Source organism: Vanrija albida (assembly GCF_041260175.1).
Source record: "Vanrija albida strain AlHP1 chromosome Unknown contig_4, whole genome shotgun sequence".
NCBI lineage: Eukaryota > Fungi > Basidiomycota > Tremellomycetes > Trichosporonales > Trichosporonaceae > Vanrija > Vanrija albida.
This window is the reverse complement of record NW_027191423.1, coordinates 976,562-992,956: the sequence shown is the minus strand read 5'-3', so window position 1 is coordinate 992,956 and position 16,395 is coordinate 976,562. Positions and strand designations below refer to the sequence as shown.

Below are 16,395 nucleotides of genomic sequence, written 5' to 3'. Positions count from 1 at the left end.
AGGGCGGGGGCGCGCGTGGGAGAGTTGGCCGCGTGGGGTCACGTGACCCCTCCGTCGATCGGCGACATGTTGATGCGGAGAGCAATGTTTAGTATGTTCAGTTCGACTCTGCATCGCGCTGCATACACGACGATGGCCGACCTAATACCCAAAGGCACAAAGATCCAGTACGCCTGCCCCCCGCGCCAAGCTGACACCCAGGTCGTCCCCCTCGGCGCCCGGCACGCGCCGCGCCAGCGTCCTCGCGCCCGACGACGAGGCGTGGACCGCGCCCTCGTCGCCCGCGCACCTCGTGCTCGGCTTCCCGTCCCCCATCGCGCCGGCACGCCTCGCGCTCACCTTCCAGGGCGGGTTCGTGCCCCTCTCCATCGGGGTCGCGGTGCGCCGCGACGGCGCGGACGGGTTCGAGGGAATCGGGAAAGTGCATCCAGAGGACGTGAACCGCCGCCAGGTGCTCGCGTGGGTCTGGCCGCGAGCGCCGCCACGACGCACAGCTGACACCACAGCTTGCCGTATGACTCGGCCGACCCCCCCGCCATCACGGCGCTCCGCCTCGACCTCGATAACAGCTCGGACCACCACGGCCGCGTGACGCTCTACCGCCTCGAACTGCTCCCCCCGGCATAGCCCTTCCGGCACACTGCACCTCTGCACCTCTGACCTCTGGACGAGCTTGGTCCGCCCGCCAGCCCGCTCGCCCCAGCCACGCCGCTGCGACACCCCCCGCCGGCGGCACCGTTGCATGCCACCTCCGCCAGGGTCGGTTGAGCGCCCCCGGGGTTCACTAATCTACTATCTACTACCCCCTCCTACCCCCCCCCCCCCCCGGCCCCCGCCACGCCGATGCCAATGCAATGTATGAAAGCATGAAACGGAGTGTGTGCTGTTGTGTTGTGGGGACTAATGCTTGGTTGTGCTTGTTGCGGTTGCGTTGTGTTGCGGTTGCGTTGCGTTGCGCTTGCTTTGTTGATATTCTCGTTCTTGTTCTTGCTGTGCTTGATTCGACTTTACAAACCTTACAAACAACAAGATCGTACAATTTTTCGGAAGGACAGATACAGGTTCGAGATGTCGAGAGCGTGCAGGCGCCGGTCTTTTAAAAATCGTCAAGATCCGGCTTCGGCAGCGAGGCCGAGTGGGGCGAGTTGTGGAACGTCGGCCCAGCGTACTTGGGTCCCCCCATGGGGACACCAGTCGCCTTGTTGATGCGCGGGAACTGGCCCACGATCGGGAGCGTGATCACGCCAGGCGGGCCCGTGGGCACCGGCGAGGCGCGCGAGTTGGCCGCAGTGCGCACCGGGGTCTGCGGGGCCCGGTGGACATTGAAGCCAGTGTGGAAGGGAGAGTTGTCAAACGCAGAGGCAGAGTGGTTGCGTGGGGGTGCAGGCGAGCCTGTCGGCGTGGGGACCCCTGGCACATGGTCAAGCGACTTGCGGCGGTCGTGTGTGGGCCGCTCGGGCTTGGCCTTGTTGCGCCGCGCTGCCGTCGACGAGCGCGTCGAGCGCTTCGAGGGAGTGTCGTCGGCGCCGAGCTGCTGCTGCCACTGGACCGTCAGTGCCGTTCGCCCATCGTCACTTACGTTCAGCGGCTGAGGCGCGTTCGGCGCATCGACCGGCATGTCCCAGCCCTGGCCGTCGCTCGTCTTGCCGTTGGCCGTAGCAAAGAAGCCCTCGGTAGGAAGCGACTTGCTCAGCGACGACACGTCAAAAGACTGGTCGGGAGTCGCAACCTCCACAGCCTTGGCGCCGCCGCGCTTCTTCTTCTGCGTCTTCTTATTGTTGGCCGGAGGCGACGTCTGCTGAGTCCGCTGCGAGCGGGTCACGGGCCGTTCAGCCTCAGAGCCAGTGTCTTCCCTGCCCGAAGCAGGTGCAGAGACAGCCTTAGGGCCCTGTGCGATGTCCATGAGTTCCTTGTTGAGTCGCAGCAGGCCCTTCTTGGGTGCAGGCTTGGGCGCGGGCTCGCTCGGCGTCACGCCGAGGATCTCAAACAGCTCGGGGTGGTCTTCATCGCCCGTGTCGACCGCGTCAGAGCCAGCGGCGTCGTGGGGGGTTCCATTGCCTGAAGCGCGGGCTCCACGCTTGCGCGGGCCACGTCGGCGTCCAGTGGATGCAGTGTCGTTGCGGTTGCCGTCGCCTTCACCCAATGGCATGTTGGGGTTGTGCTTTGTTCGGGGCGAGTGGATACGTGTCGGGGTGCTGGCGCGGGGAGAGCCGGGAGCGGTTGGCTGCTGCTTGAATGAGGACACTGCGGGGAGCTGAAGTTGATGGCTTGAGCGTCGTGGAGGTGCGGAGCGGAGGCTCATTCTAGGATAGGGTTGCGAGTGGGTGTGGGTGTGTCGAGTGGTTGCGATATACCAACAGGACTCGGGGGATGGGCGTGGTTTAAGTAGTAGTCGCGAGTGGGTGGGGGTGCGATGGCGACAAGGGACGGGTTGTGGTGCGATGGGGGGCGGGAGTCGTCTCAGGCCAGCCTGTCGAGTTGTTCGTGAATGCGAAACAATAAGGGGGGTGGGTCTGAATGGGACAAATATAATGTGAGTGTTGAGAGTCGTGTGTGGGCAAAGGCTTGCGCCTGTCTCTGACAGGGAGAGGGAGATGGGTGTTGTTGGAGAAGTGGAAGGTGGACAAGACGGAAGGTGTGATACCGTGAGTGAGTGACGGCGGCGGCGGCGGCGACTCTCACTGACTCATGCGCACATCGTCGCCCCTGGCTGGCAGCAACGAGTCACGTTTCCAGCACCAACGACAGGCTATATGAGACTGACATTGTTCCAACCACGTGGTGTCACCCTGACATTGACCCCACCCAGGCCACCCACCCAACCTTCCCTCGTTGACTTTTGCTGGCGCCGGCGGCCGCCTCGCAAGACTCGTTGATGCCACCTTTGTGCGATCCAACCCGGACAAGTCGAACACAACGTCAACGACAAGACACAACACCCACAACGCAATGCGCTAGGCCCAACACAGTCCCGTCTCGACCACCACAATGATAACCACCAAGAGGGGCTGGCGCATCACAGCTACCTTGGTGCGCCGTCACCGCTTCGCCAGCAGCGCCGCCCACGCCAGGCCACCAGAGGCAGACGACCCAGAGCCCTACGGCCAGGCGTACGGCGCTGGCCCGTCGCGCCTGCCGTACACCAGGCCTTCCCCCAACGCGTCCGAGCCGTTGCCCTCGCCTCAGCGCACCACGCGCGAGTCTGCACGCCGCCTCCGACTGGCACTCGAAGACGTCCCGAAATCAGCCCTCGGCAACCCGCACCTGCTCCTCACCGCCCTCGATATCCCCAAGCGCGCCGACGCACTCTCACCCCTCGAACAGCATGCCATTCTCCACTTCTTCATCCGGAAGAGACGCGGCCTCCTCGCCATGCAGCTCATGGTCCACTGGGTCAAGCTGCACCAGCTCGAGGCCGCAGATCAGCCCTCGGCAACTCCCCGCTTCTCTCTGACAACGCTTTCGATCCTGCCGTCCAAGATACAGGGCAAGCCACACCCCAATTTCCCAGTGGTCGACATCCCCCGGAGTGTCAAGCTCCCCCAGCCGACGATCGCAGAGCAGGAGCCGGCCAAAGCCTCACTGCATTTGCGAGTGCTGCTCGTCCTCATCGACAGACTTCAGGCAATCGGCCATGCCCGTCCCATGCAGCTCTACTCGCTCGCAATTGAGCAGGCGCTCAGGGAACGGCGGTTCGACTTCGCGGCGAAGACGTACGCGCTGCTCGTCGAAGCCTGGATCATGGAAGGCCGCATCGCCGAGGGCGCCCGCGCCGAGGACTTTCACCAAGGCGGCGCGCCGTCGCGTGCGTTGACAACGACGACAATGGACTCGAAACTACACGCGATGTGGTTCAGCGGAGTGCGCACTTGGCGCCTGCCTGGTGAGGCATTGTCACTCCATGACCGGCTGGACCTTTGGCATCCCAAGAGCCATGCGGCGAGCGAGCGCCTTCGCGGTTTCCCCATGCCAGTGCCAACTTCGCCACCGTCGCTGGTACCCCATCCTCATCGAATCCTCATTGAGGAAATTCTCAACGCGCTCATGCTCGATCCACACAAAGCCTCGCCTACTGAGTTCGCCGCGTCCATGCGCGCACTGGCGACGCTCGCCAACACCATCCTGTCCCGAACGCTGCCCATCCCCGCTATCCCACTGCTCCTTCAGAGCTTCAGCCGGTCGCATACCCACCCTGCCGTGTACCCCGAGTCGGTTGCTGAGGAGCCAGATACCAACGCTTGGGCGTACACCGCACATACGCAGGTACATGTCGCTCTGGTGTCACTCGTCTTTTCGCCGCCTAACTTTGCCCGAGCGGCTGAGATTGAGCGCGAATCGGGGAGCGTTCTTGAATCGCAACAGATGACCGGCCCTGGCCGGTACATGCTCCCCAACCTTGGACTGAAGTCGTGTATCGTACTTCTCAAGTACGCCGTCACCACTCGCCAGCCGCCGCGTATGATCACACGACTCGCCAAGTACGCCCACGAACGCTGGGACTTCATGCGCACAGTTGTGACGAACATGGGCTTCCGTGGGGCGACACTGGCCGGTGACAATGAGGCGGCCCAAAAGTTCGACGACTTACTGTTCCAGGGCACATTGTTGGATCGGCAAGTCGCCCCCGACATCGACACCAGCAACTGGAGCGAGGACCTCCCCGTGCCCGCCACCCCTACCGCCGTCGCCGCGGTATCGGGCCCGAGTGAACAACCGACGAGGCCCACACCCGACGCCTACTCGCTCGTAGCCCTCCTGTCACACCTGGCTGCGACGTCGGAGCAGGCTCGGCTGAAGAGAGTGGTGTATGCCGTCATCCCGTTCCTCCGAGTCGGACGCGAGACGACAGCAGCACAGATCGAGGTGCTCCAGCGCGAGACGGGCGTCGTTATTGGTGACTCGGGCCGGCCTATCCCGCCGGAGCTCGGGGTTTACATTTGGACCGCCATGGTCGATGCTCTCGCCAAGACTCGCCAGTACAACCTCGCGCAGCGCATCTTCTTTGTTGCCCTGCGCAACGAGAACAGGCAGATCACACGGTACCAGGAAGAGAACCTGGAGATGCCCGACTCGCTCCGCCTGCCTATCCACATCTTCTCGACCATGATGAATGTGTACGGTTCGGAAGGACGCAAGGAGCCGGATCTCAGCCCCGGCCAATTCCCGCTCCGCTTCAGGGCCGATCCCAAGTTCCACTCGTACCCACGCCAGATTGCCTCCCAGTCTATGGTGTGGCAGCTCTACGCCGACGTCCGCGACCGATTTGCAGCGCTCGGAAGCGAATCTCCCCACCTCAAGCTTGATGTGCGCTACTTCAACGCCGTCATCAGGGCGACAGCTCCCCGGTTCGATCTGGGCAGCAGCAAGCCGCTCGACAGTGATACGGCGGCCGAGCTCGACGAAATCTTGTTCGACATTGCCGAAGCCGGCTTTGAGCGACCGCCTGGTCTCGTGTCCAAGCTTAAAACCGGCACGAGCGTGGGCAAGAAGACTATCGCTTTCGAGAAGCCCAGGAAGCATGCGGTTCCGAGGCGCATTCACGCACCGATGCGAGAGGCAATGGAGCGTGAGGAGCACGCACCTGGCGTTGCCCAGCTCCAGTAACCTGTCCTTCCCAACATCATCGGACCCTTTCCCATACACACACAAACACACACACAGCCACACAGCCACTCTCTGCACGCAATAGCTTATTTTTGGTATCTCATCGCATCAGCATTGACACTCATATGCACTGGTTTGTCGCAACGGGACGCGGGGGGTGGGGGGGTGATCGACTGCGTGTTGAAGGACGCCTCGCCACCTGTCGGCGACGAGCGCATTTGCTTCCGTGCCTGACTTGACATTGCCGACGCGTTCGAGATCCTCTGCCACGTCGAAAGTTACCATTGTTGTTGTTGTCGAGACCGACTCCACTCCATTGACTCCCGCGACAATGAAGCTGCAAAAGCTGCTCATCGGCGCAGCGGCGCTGCTCGTGCCCTTCGTGTCGGCTGAGGCTGGTGCCGGCGAGGAGACCGAGACGTTCAAGTACGAGGTACGTTGTGCCCCGCCTCCACCTTGTGCGATCTGACACGCCGCAGAGCGACATTTCTCGCCTGCGCTCGCTCGTGATCCACTCGCTCTACTCGCACAAGGACGTGTTTCTGCGCGAGGTGATCTCGAACGCAAACGACGCGCTCGAAAAGCTCCGCCTCACCTCCCTCACCGACCGCGACGTGCTCAGCGCCGGCGAGCCCAACATCACCATCACGGTCGACCTCGACGAGGGCGGCAAGACGGGCAAGCTCGTCATCCGGGACACGGGCATCGGCATGAACAAGACTGAGCTCGCGCGCAACCTCGGCACGATTGCGCGCTCGGGTACCAACGAGTTCCTCAAGCGCGCCGACGACGCCGGCGGTGCCGACTCGAACCTCATCGGCCAGTTTGGTGAGTGTGCCGCTTCGGGGCTGTGCTAACCGCCAGGTCTGGGCTTCTACTCTTGGTATGTTTGGGGTTGGAATGCTCGGAGCTTTACTCACGCCCAGCTTCCTCGTCTCGCCTGTTGTCCGCGTCTCGTCGCTGCCGCCGGCTACGGCCGAGCACCCCGACCCCGTGCAGCACACCTTTGTGTCGACCGCGTCGGGGGACACGTTCGAGGTTTTTGCGGACCCCCGCGGAAACACGCTCGGCCGTGGTACGGAGATTGTGCTGGATATCGGAGACGAGGACCAGCAGTTCCTCTCGACCAGCAACCTCAAGGCGCTGATGTGAGTGGCGGTTTTGGGACGCCACTGACAGGAAAGTGACAAGCACTCGACGTTCTCGACCACGTTCCCGATCTACATCCGGGAGAGGAAGGCGCAGACGCCCAAGGCCGAGGTCAAGGACGAGGACGAGGAGTTTGACGACGTGCCCGCTGATGACGAGGAGGACGAGGACGAGTTCACCTGGGTCCGCGTCAATGACCAGGCTCCTATCTGGATGCGCGACCCCAAGTCCGTGTCCAAGGAGGAGTACATCGAGTTCTACAAGGCCGTGGCCAAGGACCAGACGCAGGAGCCCCTCGGCTGGACCCACTTCAAGGGCGACACGCAGTCGGGTGTGTCGTTCCGCTCCATCATGTTTATCCCGCCCGTGTTGGAGAAGGACTTTTGGTCCAAGATCACGAGCGGTCTCAACAATGTCCGTCTCATGGTCAAGCGCGTCTTCATCACCGACGACCTCGGCGAGCAGTACATGCCCCGCTGGCTCAGCTTCCTCAAGGTGACGGTTGACGCTGATGACTTGCCGTGAGTGACGCCGGTGTGGCAAGTCTGACCCCGCAGGCTCAACGTGTCGCGTGAGACACTCCAGAACTCGCGCTTCCTCAAGCAGCTGCAGCGCATCCTCGTCCGCAAGGCCATCGACCTGTTCAGCAAGCTCGCGGCCGACGACAAGGAGAAGTACAAGCAGGTGTCGACTCTGTATGGCAACGCCCTCCGCATCGGCATGATGGAGAGCCAGAAGGACAAGATCAAGATTGCCAAGCTCCTCCGTTTCGAGAGCACGCGCTCGCCCTTCACCTCGCTCGAGGAGTACGTCGAGAACCGCAAGGAGGGCCAGACGCAGATCTACTACATTGCCGGCGTGGGCGAGACGACCCAGGCGCTCGCCCGCTCGCCCTTCGTCGAGAAGCTCAAGGCCCGCGGGTACGAAATCCTCCTCCTCAACCTCCCGTCCGACGAGCCGATGATGGGCACGCTCAACAACTTCATGTGAGTGCCCACGTTGTTCCGCGATACTCACACCCACAGGGGCATGCAGGCGCAGGACGTGTCCAAGAAGGGCCTCAAGTACGGCGACGAGGACGAGGACGAGGCCGAGAAGAAGGAGCTCGCGGCGCAGAACATTGCGTACGCGCCGCTCCTCAAGTGGCTCAAGAAGGAGCTCGAGGGACAGGTCAGCGACGTTGTCCTGACCAACCGTCTCGTCACGTCGCCGTGCACGATTGTCGTCGACTCGATGGGCTGGTCGGCCAACATGGCGCGCCTCATGGCCGCGCAGGCAGAGGCCGAGAACGACCCCATGTTCCAGCTCATGAAGAACCTGCCGCGCGTGCTTGAGATCAACCCCAAGTCGCCGCTGATCGAGGGCCTGCTCGAGAAGGTCATCGAGCTGCCCGAGGGCAGCGATGAGCCGACCGCCGACGAGCTCGAGGTCAAGCAGACCATCTCGGTGCTGTTCGACACGACCCTCGTCCGCTCGGGCTTCGACGTGCCCGACCCCACCACCTACTTTGAGCGCGTCGAGCTCCTCCTCCGCCGCTCGCTCGGTGTCTCGTCGTCCGCCAAGGCCGAGGACAAGGTCAAGCCCGCACCACCTACCGCTGCCAGCCCGCTCCCCGAGGACACGGAGCACGACAAGACCGACAGCTTCCTCGACGGCGTGACCTTTGGGGCGACCGAGGACGAGGAGGGCGAGAAGGACGAGTGGCTCGACTGGAACAAGTTCAAGGCGTCGATCGACGACGACACGGTCCACGACGAGCTCTAAAAGTAGAAGTAGCATCATTCATCATGCATCGATATCAATCTTGCGCCACGCCACTGTCTGCATGAACCGCTGTGTGCCACGCCACAATCCTAACACTACTCAGACTTAGCGGCGGTCCCGTCCGCCGTCGTCAAACCTCCTCCGGGGCGGCGAGTCGTCAAACCGGCGGCGCGGCGGCGAGCGGCGCTGATGGGGCGGGGGGTCGCGGCGAGGACCAGAACCAGCACCGGGCACCTGCGCCAAGCGGCTGGGGTGCACTGGGACCTGCGCCATGCGGCTAGGGTGCACTGGAGGAGCCGCGGCGCGGGGCGGGCTGGGCTCACGAGCTCGGGGAGGGGGGCTCTCGCGACGGCGGGGGGGAGGGCTGTCATCGCGGCGACGGGGGGGACTGTCATCGCGGCGACGGGCAGGAGGGCTGTCATCACGACGGCGGGGAGGAGGGCTGTCGTCGCGGCGACGAGGCGGCGTCCTCGAGTCATCCCTTGCGTTTCGGCGAGGGGACGGGCTGCGCTTCCTCGGTGAGTCGCTCGTCGGCCGCTTGCGAGGAGGCGAGTCGTCGCGGCGCCTCGGGGCCGGTGATGGCGAGCGCGAGTCACGCGAGTCACGCGAGTCCGAAGAGTACCTGCGACGGCGGGGAGGCGGGGAACGCGAGTCGTCGCGCGAGTCAGACGAGTACCGGCGCCGACGGGGAGGCGAGCGGCGGCGGCGCGCGCGCGAGTCGTCCGAGCTGTAGTCTGAGCTGTCCGAGCTCGACGACAAGTCGGAAGACAAGTCGGACGACGAGTCCGAGTCCGAGCTGTCCTGCTGAGCGGCGTGCTGCGCTGCGAGCAGCTTGGGCGCATTCTGCAGCCACGTGCGCATGTCCTCGGTGATGGCTCCAAGTCCGATCTGGGTGAAGTAGTTGATGGCGAAACGCGTGTTGCGTGGGTTGTCGGTTGGGAACATGTTGGCGAACACGGGCTGCAGGTCGGGGATCTTGAAGCGCTCGACGACCTTCTTCATTCCCATCTCCTCCTTCATCTCCTGGAGGAAGATCTTGACGAAGATACGCGACGACGAGGTCGTCTCCTCCTCGTTCATGTGCACAACGTGGAGAACGGCCCACGAGATGGCATCCGAGGCCAGCAGGTGGCCAAAGAAGCGGCCAATGTTGCGGAGCTTGTTGGTCTCGTAACGGTGGATGGTCTCGTAGTACTTCTGGAAGGCCTCCTGGAAGTTCTCGGTCCACAGTCGATTCAACTTGCAGAAGCGCTCTCCAATTAAGCCGTAGAAGTTGGAGTAAGAGCGCTCTTGCGAGCAACACTCGACAATCATGTTGCACAGCTCGATCTCGTTGCCCTCGGGAATGTTGACCTTGAGCAGCTTGTGCACGGCCTCCTCGAAGTTGAGCGAGTTCATGATGGTGAGGTAGATTGTTCGCCTCAAGTTCATCAGGTTGGTCTCGGTCATGTCGGTGATGCCCTCCTTGTCAGGGGCGACGTCCGCCTCGCTCTCGTCGTCAGAGTAGTCGCTGCCGCTTCCCGACTCGTCCTCATCATCTGAGTCGCCGAGAATCTCCTTCTTGATCTCCTGGTAACGCTCCTCGTTCTCCAAAAAGTTGGGGTCGACCTTGAACAGATCTGGGGCTGTCAGCATAGTGGCCGCCAGTGTCCGCCTCGACTTACTCAAACCCTCCTGCACCTTGAGCTCGTCGTCGAGACTGAGACGGTGCGTAATCTGCTCCTCCTCCTCAACAAGATCCAAGCCCTCGGGAATCGACGGGTTGTCCTTGTACTTGTCCTTGCGGACTTGGAAAAGGACCTCGATCATGTACTGGCAACGCTTCGAAATGGCGCCCTCGTGAAGCACCGCACGGAAACGCTCGTAGATCATGGTGTTGGCACGAGGGCTGTTCTCCTGGAGGAAAAGGCCGACCTCGCGCATGAAGCCGACGGCAACCTCGATCGAGTCGTCGGTGGGGCGCTCCAAACACAACAGCAGGATCTGGAGGGCCACAATCTCGTGGGCCACATATTGGTTGACGAGGTGGGCAATGAATGTCGAAGTTGCGTTGCACACGGTCTGAAAATGTCAGCTTCTATTGTCTCCCAACACAACCTACCTTGTCGTTACGCTTGTAGGCACGACGGAACTGGGCGATCAGGCGGGTGAGGACCAACTCGCCGACCTGGGGCAGCTTCGTGTTGACGATGGCCACCAGGGCAGCAAAAATGGGCGTGAACGGGAGCGACGAAGCCTGGGCGCGCATAATGGAGCGCGCAAAAAGGCCCTTGCCGCGGATGAGGTTCTCGCCAAAGAGCTCCGGAATAACATGCTTGATGTTCGACACGTTGACCTTGTTGATCAGACCGTTGATGCTCTTGCGCAAGGCATCCCAACTCAGGCGCTGGTACTCTGGGCTGCTCTTGTCCTTGCTCGCCTCGGCCTGCATGGCCCTCAGGCGCGCAGGGGGTATGTATGCGCCTCCGGAGCGCGAGCCGAGCAGCTTGGCAAACTCGGCGCGGGCGTCGGTGGTGGTTGCCACAGTGCCGGCGTCGCCATTTCCGTTCGCCGCGGCGCCCTTCAGCTCGGCGTTGATCTGCGACTCGAGCATCGCAGCCTCGCGCTGCCGCTTGCGCACCGGGTCGACATCGTGGACGCGCGGCACCTCGATGACCGGTTCTGGGCCAGGACTGGGCGAGGCTGGACGACGGCGCTGCGCGGGTGGCGAGGGAGACCGGGCACGCGGAGAGGCCGAGGGTGACCTGGGTATTGTGTCAGTCTGATACGAATCACTGGTCGCCTGAACACGGTGCGAGATGGAGATGGCGACTTACCTCTTGCGCTTGGAAGCCGGCGCTTCCTCTGGCGAAGGACTCCTGCTTGCGGCACGATCCTGGGACGGCGACCGCCTGGGAGATTCTGAGCGAGGCATCCTGTCGAGTTGTCCAGTGTTCGATGGAATGCCGACGCTCGTTTTTAAGATTGTGGACAATGAGGATTGCTCACAAGACGAGCGGCAAAAGAAGTGGGATCGTTGACGGCACCTCGACCTTTCAAACACCACACGGCGCGCGGCGGCCACATGCCAGGTCAGAATACGTGTCATTTTCCACGTGGCTGTATCAAAATCAGATCTTGGGGTCCCCGGATTCGCCGCACGGATCGCTCTGACGCGTTGGCAGCGACGTGTGCAGTGCAAGTGCAATGCATCACGTTTCAGACTTATAAACAGTTTCTCGTTCACTCTTAGACTTTACCACATCTCATTCAAAAGAGCAACATGAGCTCCGCCGCCGCCGCCCCTCCCGTGGACCACACCCAGCTCTTTGACCGCATCGCCGCCGCGGCCAAGAACTACCCCAAGCCCGCCGACGTCAAGTTTGGCTATGGCACCGCCGGCTTTCGCACGTTGTAGGTTTATGGCGCGCGTTGGGGAGAGCTGGAGGGAGAGGGAGAAAAGCGGCTGACATGGACTCTCCGACAGGGGCAAGCGCCTGCCCTCAGTGATCTTTAGCGTAGGCCTGCTCGCTGTCCTCCGCTCGCAGAGGTTCAACGGCAAGGCCATCGGTGTCATGGTCACGGCGTCGCACAACCCTGAGGCTGTACGTGGGACTGTGAAGCGATGCGGTTCGCAGGCTGACACCGATGCGTAGGACAATGGCGTCAAGCTAGTTGACCCCGCTGGCGAGATGCTTGAGCAGTCGTGGGAGGCCTACGCCACGACATTGGCCAACTGCGCTTCGCCTGAGGAGCTCGTCGCCGCGTACAAGCAGCTTGCCGAGCAGCTGCACATCAACATTGGTGCTCCTGCGTCGGTGGTTTACGCTGCGGACACTCGTCCTTCGAGCCCCGAGCTCATTAAGGCCCTGGAGGCGGCGCTTGCTGCCTTCGGCGACCACGTCTCGACCAACAACATCGGTGTCACCACCACCCCCATCCTCCATTACGTCGTCAAGGCAACCAACGACACGACTGGCGAGTATGGCGTGCCTACCATTGAGGGCTACCAGAAGAAGACGGCGGCTGCGTTCAAGACTCTGATTGTGAGTACCCCACCGGGTACGGGGCTAACGGAGCAGGGTAACAGAGGCCCCCTCAAGCCTCTCCCCGTTGACTGCGCCAATGGTGTCGGTGCGCTCTCACTCGCCGACTTTGCCAAGCACATTGGCGACCTCCTTCCGTTCAAGCCCCTCAACACCCAGCTCAACAAGGAGGGTGTGCTCAACTACCAGTGCGGTGCCGACTACGTCAAGACCAAGCAGCAGCTCCCCCCTTCGGTTGCCGAGTCTGGTCTGCTGAACCAGCCCGACAACCGCGGTGCCAGCTTTGATGGAGACGCCGACCGTCTGATCTACTACTACCTCAAGGGCGGCAAGACGTTCCGTCTGCTTGACGGTGACAAGATTGCTGTCCTTGCTGCTCTGTTCATCGGCGACCTCGTGACCCGCGCCAAGCTCACGGACAAGATCCAGGTCGGTGTCGTCCAGACTGCCTACGCGAACGGCAGCTCCACCAAGTTCATCAAGAGCGTAAGTTGCATGAGTTTTCTGCCGCCTGACAATCGCAGCGCAACATCCCCGTTACCTGCACTGCTACTGGTGTCAAGCACCTCCACCATGCCGCCCTCAACTACGACATTGGTGTCTACTTCGAGGCCAACGGCCACGGAACTGTTCTGTTCTCGGACGACGCCCTTGAGACGCTGAAGAAGACCGAGCCCGAGAGCCCCGACCAGGACCGCGCTGTCAAGCACCTGATTGCGCTCTCCGAACTCATCAACCAGGCCGTCGGCGATGCCCTTTCTGACCTCCTTCTCGTCGAGGTTGTTCTCGCCCACAGGGGCTGGGGTGCCGAGGAGTGGGATGCTGGCTACGAGGACCTCCCCAACCGTCTCGTCAAGGTCGAGGTGCCCGACCGCCACATCTTCCACACGACCGACGCTGAGCGCAAGCTCACCTCGCCCGCTGGCCTCCAGGCGCGCATCGACGAGGCCGTCCTCAAGGTTGAGCAGGGCCGCAGCTTTGTGCGCCCAAGTGGTACCGAGGACTGCGTCCGTGTCTACGCCGAGGCTGCTACGTCGTCGGCCGTTGACAGTAAGTTGTGCGCGTTGATCCAGAGCTAACGCCCAGCACTTGCCGCTGCCGTGACCGACATTGTCAAGACGGCCGCCGCCGAGGCTGCTGCCCACCCTTGAGCAGTGCAGGCTACTCCCCATATGTAGTGTTTGCTGGATGGTTGCATTTATGAGCGTCAATGAATCCCGTGTATTGTGCGTGGTGGGGTGGGGGTGGATGGCTATGTGGGGACCCCAAGCCATATGACGTCCGTGTCGCCGCCCAAGTCGTGCCCGGTCAGCAAGCCAGCCAGCCAGCCTAGGATGTGCTTCCCAAGGCGTGCCAGAGTGGACGTTACATCCGTCAGTCAGTTTGGTATCTCGCTGTCGATGCTTCACAATCTTGCCCCCACGACCGCAATGTCTGGGTACGTCGGCGTACCCAATCCTACCAGCTCACGCGCAGGGTCCGCGAAGCTTCCCACGCCGGAAGCTGGTACACCTCGAACGGTGCGTCGGCGTCACCTCCGCCCGCTGACGACCAGGTGCGCAGCTGCGCGCCGAGCTCGAGTCCTACCTCGCCAAGGTGACGCCGCTGTCCTCTCCGGCCTTCTCCCCGCCAGTCGCCAACGCCAAGGCCGTGATCGCGCCGTGCGTGCCCCGCTTCCCCTCGCAGCTGACGCCAGACACGCGGGCTACTCGTACTCGGGCCCGGCGGCGGCGTGGGCGTATGCGTCGATACCCGTTGCCACGGTGTGAGGCCGCAGGGAGCGGCACGAGGCTGACCGGCAGCAAACGCGTCGTGCTCCTCGGGCCGTCGCACCACGTCTACCTCGCGGGCATTGCGCTCTCCCCGTTCGCGGCGTACGGCACGCCGCTGGGCGACATCCCGCTCGACCTCGAGGGTCCGTGCTGTGAGAGGCCGCGCTGACTTTAGCCATTGACGAGCTGCGCAAGACGCGCCTCTTCTCGACCATGTCCCCCAGCGTCGACGAGGACGAGCACTCGCTCGAGATGCACCTCCCGTACATCCGTCACATCTTTGCCGGGTAGGTGGGGGCACGAGGCGGCGCTGAGACTAGCCGCGACGACCTCAAGCTCCTCCCCCTGCTCGTGGGCCACCCGCCGGCCGATAAGCGCGACGCCGTGAGCGCCGCACTGGCAAAGTACTGGGCCGACGATGAGACCTTCTTCGTCATCAGCAGCGACTTTTGCCACTGGTGCGTTGCGACGGGGTGCAACACGCTGACACGTAGGGGCACCCGATTCCAGCATACTCCCTACTACCCCGCCGCGCCTGATCCCCCCGTGCCCGTGCCCCCCGTCCCCGCCGGCCCCGGCGTCGCGAACAACGGCCAGCTCGAGTTTGTGCGCCAGTACGCCGGCCAGAAGCGCAACGAGGCGCCGATTTGGAAGTCGATCCAGTACATGGACCACGAGGGCATGGACCTGCTCCGCACGCCGGCGCGCAAGGGCGCCGTCGAGGAGTGGGAGCGATACCTTGCTCGTACCAAGGTGGGCAGGGGGTAATGCTTGGACTGACGGCGCAGAATACCATCTGCGGTAGAAACCCCATCACCGTGCTCCTCAACCTCGTGCAGCACTTCTACGCCGGCAAGCACGCGGCCGACTACGTCCACTTTGTCTTTGTGCGCTACGAGCAGAGCTCGCGGTGTACGACCAAGCAGGACAGCAGTGTCAGCTATGTCAGTGGCGTGCTCCGCCCCGGCACCTGAGCGAGTGGCACGAACGCAGGCTGGCGGCGCAGGTGGCTCGTTTTTCTGTAGCTTTGGAGCCACCGTGGGCACCTCTCTGCTCCTATATGTTGATGCATTGGTTTTACGACACGGTCTACTCGGTGTCGATCGTCTTGTATCCCTTGACCTGGGAGGGTTAGCGCTGAGGTCTGAAATTCAAGTCCAGCAATACCCACAGCGTTGTCACGGATCATGTGCGCGTACTTCTCGGCCAACTCCTTGCAGTTCTCGTAGTGGTTGACGCCCTCATACTTGAAGCACTTCTGAAGCTCGCCGCGGACGATGCGGGCCTCCATGGCCTTGATCCACGACTCGCGGATGTGCTCCTCGCGCGCCGCGATCTTTTCTGTTGGGGGGGAGTGGTGGTGGGCGGGGTGCGTGGGGGATTCCAAAGGCCATCCAAGGAGCGCGAGCAGGTTACGCGAGCGAGAGGACAGCGGGTTGGGACGGAACGGGCAGCGGAGCGCGTTGTGAGCGACGTCGATCGGATGGGCAAAACAACGACGGCGGGGTCGAGTGAGCCGAGGCGGGCAGTTCGGGGCCGGCGCGATATCGTTCGGCGGTCGCAGCATGGCGGAGAACGATGCAGATGTTGACAAGGGGAGCAGGGCAAGAGATAAGGCGTCAGCTCCGGATCTAGCGAGGACACGGGTGCCGAGCAGTGCGGCCTCCTCGCGCCGGGACGGCACGCAGCCGCGAGCAAAGCAACGCCAGCCGCGCTCACACGCGCCACTCACTCCTGTAGTCGTCCATTGAGGGGTGGTACTCGGTCGTCATGGTGGCTGCTTGCTCTTTGGGGTTGGAGGCTGTCGGTCGAGATGAGCTCGTCGCTAGCCAGTCAAGGTGGGTGCAAAGGGCAGCAGGGTGGTGGTTGTCGGGAGCTGGCGGTGGGGATTTGGTTCCGTGGTTTACTGTTTTACGTAAACGCGTCACCACCCACCATCTGTGCCTGTCAAGTGGCAATGCCAAAGGGAAGACAATGTTGACGGCGCGCGTGTGTGTGCATGTCTGTGTGTGCAGGTCGCGCCGCCTCGCCCTTCGACTTGTTCCCTACATAAACCACATTACACCCTCGCGTTTGACTTC

The 16,395-nt window shown here is 62.6% G+C and overlaps 8 protein-coding genes across 8 annotated transcripts; 5 read left to right on the top strand and 3 right to left on the bottom strand.

Moving 5' to 3' along the window:
- Positions 1–132: 132 nt before the first annotated feature.
- Q8F55_005106 (uncharacterized protein) lies at positions 133–627 on the top strand (the record flags this gene model as incomplete). Its single annotated transcript, XM_069353602.1, has 3 exons — positions 133–167; positions 202–459; positions 507–627. 3 exons carry the CDS (start codon positions 133–135, stop codon positions 625–627), a joined length of 414 nt encoding a protein of 137 aa, XP_069208244.1.
- A 469-nt stretch (positions 628–1,096) lies between these two features.
- On the bottom strand, positions 1,097–2,149 carry Q8F55_005105 (uncharacterized protein; the record flags this gene model as incomplete). Its single annotated transcript, XM_069353601.1, has 2 exons — positions 1,097–1,543; positions 1,580–2,149. The coding sequence occupies 2 exons, from the start codon at positions 2,147–2,149 to the stop codon at positions 1,097–1,099; spliced, it is 1,017 nt and encodes a 338-aa protein (XP_069208243.1).
- Positions 2,150–2,988: 839 nt separating this feature from the next.
- Q8F55_005104 (uncharacterized protein) lies at positions 2,989–5,604 on the top strand (the record flags this gene model as incomplete). Its single annotated transcript, XM_069353600.1, has 1 exon — positions 2,989–5,604. The coding sequence occupies one exon, from the start codon at positions 2,989–2,991 to the stop codon at positions 5,602–5,604; it is 2,616 nt and encodes an 871-aa protein (XP_069208242.1).
- Positions 5,605–5,935: 331 nt separating this feature from the next.
- Q8F55_005103 (uncharacterized protein) lies at positions 5,936–8,517 on the top strand (the record flags this gene model as incomplete). Its single annotated transcript, XM_069353599.1, has 7 exons — positions 5,936–6,037; positions 6,084–6,432; positions 6,469–6,487; positions 6,531–6,752; positions 6,789–7,274; positions 7,311–7,739; positions 7,779–8,517. 7 exons carry the CDS (start codon positions 5,936–5,938, stop codon positions 8,515–8,517), a joined length of 2,346 nt encoding a protein of 781 aa, XP_069208241.1.
- A 105-nt stretch (positions 8,518–8,622) lies between these two features.
- Positions 8,623–11,431, bottom strand: CWC22 (pre-mRNA-splicing factor cwc22; the record flags this gene model as incomplete). The annotated part of the gene is made up of 4 exons (XM_069353598.1): positions 8,623–10,136; positions 10,182–10,578; positions 10,619–11,261; positions 11,334–11,431. The coding sequence occupies 4 exons, from the start codon at positions 11,429–11,431 to the stop codon at positions 8,623–8,625; spliced, it is 2,652 nt and encodes an 883-aa protein (XP_069208240.1).
- Positions 11,432–11,779: 348 nt separating this feature from the next.
- Q8F55_005101 (uncharacterized protein) lies at positions 11,780–13,693 on the top strand (the record flags this gene model as incomplete). Its single annotated transcript, XM_069353597.1, has 6 exons — positions 11,780–11,910; positions 11,984–12,101; positions 12,153–12,542; positions 12,579–13,028; positions 13,067–13,592; positions 13,629–13,693. 6 exons carry the CDS (start codon positions 11,780–11,782, stop codon positions 13,691–13,693), a joined length of 1,680 nt encoding a protein of 559 aa, XP_069208239.1.
- Positions 13,694–13,972: 279 nt separating this feature from the next.
- Q8F55_005100 (uncharacterized protein) lies at positions 13,973–15,288 on the top strand (the record flags this gene model as incomplete). The annotated part of the gene is made up of 9 exons (XM_069353596.1): positions 13,973–13,980; positions 14,019–14,062; positions 14,098–14,203; positions 14,239–14,307; positions 14,345–14,457; positions 14,490–14,601; positions 14,635–14,772; positions 14,809–15,067; positions 15,103–15,288. The coding sequence occupies 9 exons, from the start codon at positions 13,973–13,975 to the stop codon at positions 15,286–15,288; spliced, it is 1,035 nt and encodes a 344-aa protein (XP_069208238.1).
- A 115-nt stretch (positions 15,289–15,403) lies between these two features.
- On the bottom strand, positions 15,404–16,086 carry Q8F55_005099 (uncharacterized protein; the record flags this gene model as incomplete). The annotated part of the gene is made up of 3 exons (XM_069353595.1): positions 15,404–15,436; positions 15,486–15,655; positions 16,047–16,086. 3 exons carry the CDS (start codon positions 16,084–16,086, stop codon positions 15,404–15,406), a joined length of 243 nt encoding a protein of 80 aa, XP_069208237.1.
- Positions 16,087–16,395: the final 309 nt, after the last annotated feature.